General features: G+C 39.4%; 1 protein-coding gene across 1 annotated transcript in view; it reads left to right on the top strand.

Moving 5' to 3' along the window:
- The window catches only part of POTEA (POTE ankyrin domain family member A), an 84,394-nt gene that overhangs the window by 33,717 nt on the left and 37,925 nt on the right, over nucleotides 1-12,752 (top strand). Inside the window, 4 exon segments of the mRNA XM_081792283.1 lie at nucleotides 6,038-6,171; nucleotides 9,576-9,786; nucleotides 11,809-12,004; nucleotides 12,205-12,342. Of these exon segments, the coding sequence (XP_081648409.1) occupies nucleotides 6,038-6,171; nucleotides 9,576-9,786; nucleotides 11,809-12,004; nucleotides 12,205-12,342 (679 nt within the window).

Consider the following 12,752-nt stretch of genomic DNA (forward strand, 5'->3'; position numbering starts at 1 on the left):
AGACATTTAGATGTTTACATTATTTCTCAACAATTACCTTACAAAGGTGTTCCCTTGTTTTGAAATAACTCCATGAAGAGTAAGTTAAAATTGTGCATCTCCCCGAAGAATACATATTTTGCTGAAATGAGTAGTTTTATGAGCAGGGGTTTTCATAGCCAAGTTGTCAAATTTCTAATTTCAGAAATCTTTCCTATTCTAGTTTTGAAAACTATCTCCTCTTTGTCCTTGTGTCAGATTCTAAAATTTAAAGTTTCAGACATCTGATATTTATTTCAATATTCATTTCAAAGCCCCTAAATCATTATAAGCTCCTGGAGGTGAGGAATCACACTTGTTTGACTCCTGGAGCTCCTAGAATAAAGTCTTGCTTGGAAAAAGCAATGTCATAGTTGTTGAATGTGAATAAACGAGTAGGGAAATGGAATTCCATAGAATGGAATTTGAAAAGTAACAAAGTACGCATGATATATCACAAATATGTGAATTTGAAAAGCAAGGCTTCAGTTTTTATTCCGTTTTAGTGTTTAGCATGTATACACGCAAATGAATTCTATTGAGGAAATCAGGAGTTACATAAGAAAGAAGGTTACAGTATATTTTTAGTATTCTCCCATTTTGAGCTTAGAATTGCAGAGAAAAAGTCCTCAGCCTTTGTTTTTTTAACCCCTTCAGTGTCCCATTACATAAAACCTTTGAAGGTCCCTATTTATTCCTAGAATTCTCATTCCCAATTCTTTCTCCATAGTGAAAGATGATGTGTAAGGAACCTCTCTTTTTCTTTTTTTTGTTAGTCTAGTAATAATTTATAGCTTTTCAGAAGTGATAGGTGCCATTAATTGAACAGTTTATTTTATAGTGAAAAAAATTAAATTCTTTATTTCAGTATTTATAACAAGATAACTGTAGAGTGATAAAATCAGTATTATTAGGGATAAACTCCGGATCAAGGCCTCTGTTTTATGTATAAATTATATATATCTTTAAAAGGTTTAAAAGAGACTATTGTTCATTGTATATTCCCAGTAATACTTATGAACCTGCTGAAAAGTGTGTTTTGTTTCCATTTACCTTACTTGGCTCACATTTCCCATTTTCTTCCTTGTCTTAAGCTCATGCTTGATTGGTCATGTCTTATTTTTTTTCCTATTTCCTCTTCTCCCCCCATGATTTTAAGGTATTTTTGATGTTTTAAAGTTTATTTCTTTTGGAGTATGAGAGAAACACACAGTGCAAGCGGGGTATGGGCAGAGACAGAGGGAGACACAGAATCCAAAGCAGGCCCCAGGCTCCGAGCTGTCAACACAGAGCTCATGTGGGGCTCAAACCCACAAACCTAGAGATCATGACTCATGAGCTAAAGGCGGATGCTGAACTGACTGTGCCACCTACGTGTTCCCTGCACCATGCTCTTTTTTAATGGTTTACCCCTACTTTAATTTTTCCTTGCAGAAACCATTCCTTTAGTATCTGTTCTTTTAGTTCATCACTTTCTGTCAGCTCCACTGTCAACATATTTGTTATGGAATTCTGTCTGTGTGTGGTTTTCATCCAGGACTCATTGCCCCACAAGGTTTATTCTTTTTTGTCTTTCCTGGAAGAACCTGAGAGAAATTTTTTTGTAATGTTTGTATTTCTCTTGGAAAGGGAGGGAGAGAGAAAGAATGAGCAAGTGCTCATTGTGATCTGAAAATATGCAAGATATGATCTCTGTCGTTTTTTATTCATGGAGGGCAGTATTGTGACCCAGGATGTCACTTGGAGACATTGGAGAATATTCTATGTACACTTAAGAAGAATGTGCATTCTAATGCTGTTGGATGAAAAGATCTTAATATATCGGTGTTGATATCCATGTATATAAATGTATATATTAGGCCAATATATATCTATGTATATCTGAATACATCTGGTCCAATGACACATTGGATCTGTGTTTCCTTACTGATTTTCTGCCTTGACGATCCGCCTTTTGCCATGAGTGGAGTCTTAAAGTCGTCTACAATCATGGTATTTGTATGTATACATTTAATCATGTTTGTGAGTAATCGATTCATATGTGTGTGCGTTTCACTTTGGGGCCATAAACATTTGCAATTGTTAGCTCCTTTTGATGGATAGACCCCTTAATTATGATCCAACGCCCTTCTGAATCTGTTACTACAGTTTCTGGTTTAAAATCTAGTCTTTCTGGTGGAATTGTGACAACTCCAGGTTTCTTTTGACTTCTAGTAGCTTGATAGGTGGTTTCCCATACCTTCACTTTGAACCTGGAGGTGTCCTGGGGTCTAAAATCAGTGTCTTGTTGACAAAATATAGATGGATCTTGTTCTTTGGTTTTGTTTTGTGTTTTATCCATTCTGATTCCCTGTGTCTTTTGGTTGGGGCCTTGAGTCCATTCACATTCAGAGTGATTAGTTAAAGATATGGATTTAGTGTCATTGTGTTATCTGAAGGTTTCATGCTTTTGGTGAGGTCTCTGGTCCTTTGTAGTCTCTGCTGCTTTCCACTCATAGAGTCGCACCTTAGAATCTCCTGCAGGACTGGTTTAGTGTTCATGAACTCCATTAGGTTTTGTTTGGGAAAGCCTTTCTCTCTCTATTCTAAATGACAGGCTTGCTGGGGAAAGGATCTTTTGCTGCATATATTCCCATTCAGCACATTGACTGTTTTCTACCCCTCTCTTCTGCCCTGCCAATTTTCTTTGGACTGGTCTGCTGCTACTCTTGTCTTCCCTTGCAGATTAAGACCTGTTTGTCCCTACATGCTTTCAGAATTCTTTGTTTATCTTTGTATTTTTTCCGGTTTCGCTTGGTATGGACCTGGTTTTGTTGATTTGGAAGGGAATTCTCTGCCGCCAGGACTTGGATGCCTGTTTCCTTCCCCAGATGAGGGAATCTCTCAACTATAAGCTGTTGGTATAAAATTTCTGTCCCTTTCTCTCACTCTTCTTCTGAGTCTCCTATGATGTGGCCATTATTTCATCTCACCGAATCACTTAGGTCTCTAGTACCTGCCTCGTGGTCTAGTATTTTCCTTTCTTTCCTTTCTCTGGTTAATCTTTGTCCACATTGTCTCTTTTGTTTCACCGATTCTGAATGCTGCTTCTCCCTTCCTTGCTGACACTGCATCTAATTTATTTTGTATCTCGTTTACATTTTATTTTCAGGATTCATGGTGACGAATCCTTATGTCCTTGATCTCTGAAGCAGTAGATTGCTGTCTTCTATGCTTGGTTTCGAGTGCAACTATGCGTCTTATGCGTGTTATTCCAAAAACATGCTCAGATATATTGTTTCTGTCTCTTTTGAGCACTTCTCTGGCTGTCCTTCCTGGAATTTTTTTGAGAATTCCTCAATTTCATCGTTTTGGCTAGATTCCTGTCCTTTTTGTGTTTTAATAGCTTGTTCTGTGTCCCACACCTGCTAGTACTACTATAAAAAAAAAGGTCCTACACGGTCCAGGGCCTGGCCGTTAAACCAAAGTTTTTGGAGTGTGTTGTGTGCACTCTTTTGGTGCGTCTTTGGCTGCTTTTCTCGCTACTTGGATTGGTGGATTTGGCCTTCCACTAAGTGTGCTTTGATTTGTTTGTTGAAGTAATCTTGGAAAATAGAAGAGAGTGGTGAAGAATCAGCCCAAAGAGAGAAATGACAAGAGTGGAAAAAAGATCAGGCAGTGACTCAAAGGAGCTATAGGGCTTAATCCAGAAAGAAAAGGAAGAAAATGAAGAAGGAGATCTGGAAAAGCATAGAAAAAAGGTTCGATCAAACAATCAGAACAGAGGAACAAAGGAAAAAATATATATATATAATTAACTTTGACTCAAAGTCAATTTGATACTAGTAGGGTGAATTCAAAGGGAGAAGAGGAAATAGAGTAGAAAGAGAAAAAAGGGAAAAGAGAAGAAAAGGAAAGCAAAGGTAAGAAAAGATGGGGGCCTGGGTGGCTCAGTTGGTGAAGCGTTCGACTCTTGAATTTGGCTCAGGTCATGTTGCTGTTGATGGATTCGACACCCTCATCAGGTTCTGCAGTGAGAGCATGGAACCTGCTCGGAATCTCTCTCTCTCCCTCTCTCTTCACCTCTTCTGCTTGATCACTCACTCTCAAAATAAAGAAATAAACATTAAAAAAGAAAAGATAAAAAATAATAATACAAATGAAAACAAACTAAAATAGAAAACCAGAGGATTGTTGTCTACTGGTGTCTGGTACTGGTGTCTGTCCCGGTCTAGAGGAGGGGCTGTCCTGTCTCATCAATGTCAGTCTCACTCCCATAGAGAAGCAGTTACCAGGCACAGAGAGGCAGGGTTTGGTATAATGGGCCTGCCTCCACAGAGTCTCACTGTCCATTCCCTGAAGCCGCACGACGTTGGTCATGGGGAGAAAAATGGTGATACCCCAATCTTTCCTGCCCACACGAGGTGTCTCAAAACTCACTGTTTAGGTCGTCCTCACTGAATAGCCTGGAGGGCCGGCTTGCCTTGGTGCACAGTCCCCTGTGTTCCCTGAGCCTTGAGCTGGGTTTCAAAACCCTGTAGCATCCCGCTTTGCTCGGACCTGGTAGTAGAGTTGCACCACTCTGCCCAGTGAACAGAGGGCTTCTGGCTCATGCCTGCAGGGTCTTTTCCCTTGGGCAGGGCAATACTTCCCCTTTCCACCATACTCAAGGTGTTCTCTCCCAGGGTAGCTCTGAGATTGCTACCAAGCCTAGGGGCGGCTCCCTCCCCACCAGTCATGGGAGGTGGCAGCTCTTTTCTAGAGAAAGTCTGGCAACCTTGAAAATTCTGTTTTTTAGCTTCCAAGGCTGTTTTGCAAAGTAGAAACTGGCTCTCTTGACCTCTCTTTGGTCTGTGGTCCGGACAGGTTTTCTCTTATCCAAATAAACTTCCCACAGCCTCTCTCTCTCTTTCATTTCTCCACCAAAATGCTTCCCCCACTCTATGTGCAGACCATTTTATTTCTCCCAATTCGCATACACACCCTTCCGTCCCGCCAAGCTGTCTCTTTGCACCTGTGAAGATATTTCTGTCCCTCTGCGGCCTGTATTTCTGGTATTCCAAATGTTGTGACCTCAATACTGCTGTGTTTGAGGGACAAGGGAAATTCTGATCCCGCTCCACTGCCATCTTTTCTCTTCCCACCTCCTTTACTTTCCTTTTCACAGTTTCACAGTTCTGTGTAGATTTGCATTATTATCAGTTTAATATGTTTCATAGAGTGTTACAATGGGCTTTTCATACTTGAACTGTATTGATCTGAATTTTCTGACTTTTTTTCAAATTTTATTCATTTATTAATTGGAGAGAGAGACAGAGAAAGCACACGTGGGGAGGGGCAGAGAGACAAAAAGTGAGAGAGAAAATCCCAAACAGACCCTGTACTTTGCAGAACGAGAAGGGGGGCTTGAACCCATGAACGATCATGACCCAACCCAAAATCAAGAGTCAGGTGCTAACTGACTGAGGCATTCAGTACTTCATATGCTCTATTTCTGAAAATCACTCTGTACCTTAGGACTATCCTTTGGTTGGTAGGTTCGTTGGTTATTTATTTATTTACTTAGTATTTATTTACTATTGAGAGAGAAAGAGACGGAATGCAAGTGGGTTAGGGGCAGAGAGGGAGACACAGAATCCAAAACAACCCCCTGGCTCCAAGCCTTCAGCACAGAGCCCGACGCCGGGCTCCAACCCACAACCTGTGAGATCATGACCCAAGCCAGCGGAAGTTGGACGCTCAACTGACTGAGCCACCCAGGCGCCCAGGGTTATTCATAATTCCAGGTTTCATACGGGCCACCTTCTGGATCATCTGCAAGTCCCTTTGTTCCGTAATTGTCATACTTTTCCCACAGAAAATAGAGCATATGAAGTTCTCTACTGCTTGCAGTGCTTGATACTCCAAGTAAACTGTAAAAATTCTGATCTGTGCCCACTAAAACGACCATATACACTATTAGGAAACAGAATTACCCTTTTCAGGTCCCGGACGTAGTCATTTTTGTTGAAACAGACTCCCGTCCTTTCTCTTATACAAGTTCTGATGGAAGTGAACATTCAGGTATACAGCTGGTTCCAGCTGAGAGATTATGCAGGTTTGAGAACTTGTGTTCACGTTACTCCAAGAGCGGAATCAAGCATCATGAAATTTTCTCCAAAAATGTCAATCTGTGTAGGTTCAGTAATCTCCACTTCCTCAGATCACAAAAGATATCAAAATACTTTGAAGAATCTAAACTTCTTAACATTCTTTTTGTCCTTTCTTCCTTTAATACTAAATGTCTAAATCTCCTTACCAGCGAATGGTCTCTGGCTCATTTCTAACTCCTTGTCATGCAACCAAAACATACGTTTGTAAATTATAGTGGTGGAGAGTAACAATTATTCAGACTAAAATAAGCAACCAGAGGAAAATCGAAAACATACTGTCCAATACCACCATGGGACAAGTGGTTCTCCTGGAGTCCTTCTCAGCGTGGGTGTGGTGGACTTGATCTGCGCCAAGCTTCAGGGCCAGGTGGAAACTGCCGGTAAACACAATAGGAAGGATTTCTGGCTGCCATCAGCCCAGAATAGGATGTGGGGAGAGGGGAAGGATGGGGACATCCCATGAAAGAGACTGCTGGCATATGAAGTCTCCGGCAGGACTAGGGTGAAAAGAGCCTGAATAACTGCAGCTTAAGTGAGAGAAACGGTCGCAAGAAGCTGGGAAGCGAAGTCGGAAGAAGGGTGATGATGTAGGTAGTGAGAAAAAGATGGGGAGCTAGAATACACAACTCTTGGCAGGGGAGGAGAGGAAGGGAGGGGAGACAGGTGCACAGGCATTGGGCTCTCCCTTCCAGAAGGGCCCATGACTCTGTCACCGCCGCCGCCTCGGGCTCCAGCAGAGCCCGGGGCCCAGCCCAGGCCCACCTCAGTCTAGGCCTCCTACAGCTATCTACAGCTACTCCCCCATCTTCAATTCCCGGCAGGGGGCAGACCACGCCCCCACCCTTCCAAGTGCCTGCTGTGCGCTGTGAACAAAGAACCTGCTCTCCAGTCACTGCCAGGGTTGGTCGGGGCATGGCGGGGCGCTCGAGAAGCTGGGGGAGGAGAAACAAAGACAGCAAGAATCACTGCACTTCCCTCTTCTTTTTTAATGTATACATTCAGTGCTATCAGTCTTCATGTGAGTGCTACTAAAGCAGGACTCTACAAATTCTATGTTTTCATTTTCATTCTGTTTAGAATCCTTTCTAATTTTTTTTTATTACTTCTTTGTAATAAGGGGATATTTCGATGTGTTCTGTAGTTCACAAATAGAGTATTTTCCAGAGATAATTTTGTACTTGATTTCTGATTTGATTGCTTTGTGGTCAGGGAACACACTATTATGACTTCAGGCCTCTTGACTTCTTCCTTTTATTAAGATTTATTTTTGACCCAAGACCTACTCTTTTGGTAAGTGTTCCATAGATCCTTGAGAATAGTGGTAGCCAATTCTACTATGCCCTTGATGTTGAGCGTGTTGAAATATCAGACTATAATTGTGAATTTGCTATTTCTCTTTTCAGTTCTATCAATTTTTGCTTCGTTTACTCTGAAGCTATTAACAGATACATGAACATTTAAGATTGCTCTTAATTGACTCTTTTATGATTATACAATGACCTGTTGTTTATTGCTGGTAATAATTTTTTGCTTGAAACTGTTTTGTCTGGTATTCATATAGCCACTCTAGCTCAGCCTTCTTTGGTCAAGTGTTAGTGTGGTATATCATGTTTCTGTCTTTTGAATAAATTTCTGTCTTGACATTTAAAGTGCATTTTGTATAGGTGGCATATAGTTGAGTCTTACTTTTTTATCCATTCTGACAGTCTGCATTTTAGTTGAGGCTTTTAGACCGTTTTCATTTACTGTGATTTTTGAGATCGTTGATTTTAATCTGTCATCATGCTGTTTGATTTGCATTTGCCCTATCTGCTCCTTGTTCCCGTTCTCTTCTTTTTCCGCTTTCTTTTAATCGAGTAATTTTTATGATTCAGTGTTATCCATGTATTTATTTACTCATGTATTCATTTATTCATGTATTCATTTATTCACTTATTTATTTAGGCTTCCTAGCTAGAACTTTTCAGTTTTGCTGCTTTAATGGTTGGTTTAGGGTTTGTAGTCTATGGCTTCAGAATCACAGTCTCCCTTCCAGTAATGATATACCACATCGTATATAGTTTAGGCAAATTACAAGAGTTAACTTCCAATTCTCTTTCCTAAACATATCCTTCCTGGGTCAGTGGGAATATAGTTTTCATGAAGTTTAGGAAGATTTGGGCCATTTTTTTTCCTGTCCCTTTCCCCTACCTCTTTGGGCAATTGTATATTTCCCAGTTGAAGTTTTCTCCCAGGTTTCCAATGTTAAACTTCAGTTTTGTTAAACTTTTGTTTTGTGATGTCTAATATGTGTTTATTCCTACCCATCATATTGTTCATGGCTAACATAATTTACATCTCTGTAAGTGCTATTTGGTTTTTAAAACAATAGCTTCTATGCCTCTAGTTATCTTTTCATGCTTTGTTTGGAGATATAGTTAAGTTACTTACAAACAGTTGGATCCTTTAGTCTTGCTCTTATGAATTATTGGCTGAATCCAGAGTGGTGATCAGACTAAGGCAAATTTTGAGTTTTTCTATCTTAGCTAATGTGAATAGATACTGTCCCTCGTGCTGTGGGAGCACCAGGCAGTGTTTCCTCTACTCTTTTCAGATTTTTTTTCCCTTGATGACTTCCTTCCATGTATGCACTGGTTGTTACTCTGCTGAATAGCCAAAGGGGACCCTGTGCAGATGCCCAGGGTTCTTTCTGTGTCCTGCTTTCTCCTCTCCTGGATGCTGACAGGTCGTCTCTATCTGTCTTGACTTCACCACACTCTCAGTTTTGCCACCTTGACACAAGGAGTATGGTGAAATCTACTTAAATAATATGTCTCCTGTGTCGTAGCCTGAAAACTCTCTCAAGGCAGTGAGTTTGGGCATACGTGTTAAGCTAACATGTTTTGTTTTCAGGGATCATTGTCTTTCATTGCCTGAAGTTCTGCGTCTTGAAAATCATGTTAAAATTGTATTTTTTCTGTTCTGTTTTTGCTTGTTTCAGGAAGATCAATCAGTACGTGTTACCCCATCTTGTCCAGAAGCAGATTACAGTGGAACTTCAGCACATGCTCTAGACTGTCAAGAGTGCTTGTCTTCCTCCTTTGCTTAATTGCCTCCTGCTCATCCTTCATTCCTCAGTGTAGTTATCTTTTCTTCAGGGATATCTATCTTCCTTGGGCCCAATCTAGATTAAGTTATGATCACAGAACTCTGTCTTCTAATAGGAACTATCTGAATTTAGAATTACCATTCGAGTTGTCTTTCTCCTTCACTAGACTTTAAGCTAATCGAGAGCCAAGGGTCTTCTCTATTGTATCTGTAGAGCTGAGTATAACATCTTCCATTGAAGGTATATATTCAATGTATGAATGAGTGAAATGAAGTTGCACAGGCCTGTGTATGCAAAAAGTACTCATGTATTTTATTTCTGTTTCTTCTCTGATGCAGATTATGCTGGCTTCTTGAAAATCCAAGATATTCGTGTTTCTTATGAGAAATTAAGGAAACTTAACAAAAATCACTGTAAACTTCTTATGGGAAAAATGACAAAAATGGACAAAATGGATAGCGCACTACAAAACGAGCTACGAGAAGCCAAAGACATGATATCACTAGAGCATCAAAAAGTGGAATGGGAACGTGAATTCTGCAGTTTTAGGTATAGCATCTTGGCTTTAAGGAAATGTTTCAACTGTTTCTTTTATACTACAGATGTGTAGGGGCAGTTTTGTAATTGCTGACTTACCTTATGGGATTTTCCTGGAAAGTATTCTTGTTTAGTGTTGTGAGGTGCGCGATCTTGGAAATAACACAGCAAGTTCTTAACAGTGAATACTTATAATAATTTAATGTGTATTCCAAATCAAAATTTTAATGGCCATATAAAAGTCCACCATAGTCCAAGAAACATTATTTAAGAGATTGAATTCTGCTTGTTTTTCATCTTTCAGTATTATTTAATCCTGGCAGGAATGTCTTTTATATAAATCTGTTTCTACATGTCTGGTTACTTACTTGGAATCAATTCTTCAATATAATATAATCTGGTTAAAGTATAAAAATTTTTTAAAAAGTCATTGATCCATATTTTTTAAATTGTTCTCAGGAAAGTTTATATTACTTTGTGTATCTACCAACAGATTATAAAATGGTCATTTTTCTCAAGACAGTAAAATTCCCCCAATTTATTCCGTTTGCTTCTTAACATGCAGGGGTTAAAAGGTAAAGTGGGGCTGCCTGGGTGGCTCAGTTGGTTAAGCATCTGGCTTCGGCTCAGGTGATGATCTCGTGAGTTTGAGCCTTGCTTTGGGTGAGCACGAGCCCCGCGTCGGGTGAGCTCCTCTCTCCCTCTCTGCGCGTCGTGGGATTCTGTCTCTCTTTCTCTCTGACCTCGCTCACTTGCGCCATCTCTCTCTAAAAAAATTTAAACAAAGTAAAATGGGGGCGCCTGGGTGGCTCAGTCAGTCAAGCGTCCGACTTTGGCTCAGGTCATGATCTCAGGGTGCGTGAGTTCGAGCCCCACATCGAGCTGTGTGTTGTCAGTGCAGAGCCCACTTCGGATTTTCTGCTTCCCTCTCTCTCTCTGCCCCTCCTTTGTTTGCATGAACTCTCCCTTCTCTCTCAAAAATGAATAAACATTAAAAAAAAGTAATACGGAAAGTGATTACTGATGTTTTTTCAACATCTCTGTCATAGGTAGATAAAATTAATTCAAAAGTGTAAATTAATTCAAAAGGTCATATTACTCTTTATTGTTTACTTAATACGTATCCTGTGTTCTAAAAGGGATGTTTAAGTGATTCATAAAGTAGGTAATCACCCTCAACAAGGTAAGTTGCAAGTGTTGTGGAAGAAGAAACAAAAATATAGGCAACAGATATTAGACTCGTCAGCGTAGTCTTGGATGACAGTAATCTGCATGTGTATGTTGTGTAAACAACATCCACAGATGCTCTCTTACACTGCACATCATTTTTGGAGGTACCTGTAAGGTTTCTTCAAGTGGAAATTTTATTTCCAGTGAATTGATAAACTTGCTTATAGACAGCAAATTCTCTTTTTAATGAGAAACTGAATTATCTGTCCTATGGAGGAATAATTATACCTGTGGGAAAGGGGGTAATTTTCAACTCTAACTTTCCTGAATAATTTGAAACTTCCTCTCCTACAACATCTACCAGAGTTATTACTGACTAAAACTAAGTTGCATAATGCTTTCTCCTGGCTTTTTTTCAACTGTATATATGGTTTGGAAGAGATTGAAGTGACAAATTAAAAACGTGAGCCCTACAAGGAAAACAATTGGAGAACATAGAAATTTTTCATTTGGATAATAAGCTAACTTATGTGGAACCAGATCATAAAATGAAATTTTTATGTCTAACAAAACAAATTTTAAAAGAAGCACATGTAGGGGCGCCTGGGTGGCTCAGTAGGTCGAGCGTCCGACTTCATCTCAGGTCACGATCTCGGGGTCCGTGAGTTCGAGTCTCACGTCGGGCTCTGGGCGGATGGCTCAGAGCCTGGAGCTTGCTTCCGATTCTGTTTCTCCCTCTCACTCTTTGCCTCCCCCGTTCATGCTCTCTCTCTCTCTCTCTCTCTCTCTCTCTCTCTCTGTATCAAAAATAAATAAATGTTAAAAAATGAATTAAAAAAATAAAAGAAGCACATGTAATTGCAGATGTACCTTAAAACAAGAAAAAGAAGAAAAATGAAATGCTGATATGTTATATGAAAACATTAGGGAAAAGTTAAGAAGAAACGAAGACGATTATAAGAAAGAAGTTGAAACAAAACAAGTTGAACTCTCTCTTAGAACGCTAAACATGGAATTGAAGGCCACAAAAAATCAGGTAAATCAGTTTTTGATAAAAACTGTATTTCCATCATTATTACATAGTGCAATACATATATATTTTATAGTATACATTTCACTCAATATATATTATTTAGGTTTAAAATAAATTAAAACAAGGGATCTTGTTCTTTTCAGCATTTTTTTAAAGTTCTCCTCTTCAGTTTTTGACCTTTTTTTTTACCGGTATGAGACCAGAATCATAATGAAATGTGTCTCCAGGTTGTAGAAGAGTGCAGTGACACTCAGTGACAACTTTCTCCAGGTCAGAAGGCCAGAGTCTTACAAGATGGAAGTCTAAACAATTACCTTTACAAGCAAAAGGAGCTAGAAATGGCTCATAAGAAAACTAATTCTAAGGTATCTTCTTTAGTTATTTTGAAGTACATGTGTGTATGTATTTGTATACATTCTATTTTTTAGTTACTATTACTTTTTTCTCCGTGTGTGTATAAATATATATATGTATATATGAAACTGAACTCTGTTCATCGTGGAAAGTATAAAGGATTTTAAAAGCACATATATTTTGCAGAAGGGCATGGGGGATGGTGGCATTTTTGCTTCACTGGATAAAATAATATTCTTGATTAAATGCATTTGTGTGCAACAACTAGTGACATTCATAATGTCCTCATCCAAAGGAGAGGCTTTTATTACTTTCTTTAGGCATTGATGAGCTTTCCCTAATCTCAAAACTATTTCTACTGGCAATATGTGTTTTGATTTTGAACAGTTACTTCACTGCCTTGATACATTACTAGGTTAGT

The sequence above is a fragment of the Panthera onca genome, chromosome F2 (assembly GCF_046562875.1).
Source record: "Panthera onca isolate mPanOnc1 chromosome F2, mPanOnc1 haplotype 2, whole genome shotgun sequence".
In the NCBI taxonomy this organism is placed as follows: domain Eukaryota; kingdom Metazoa; phylum Chordata; class Mammalia; order Carnivora; family Felidae; genus Panthera; species Panthera onca.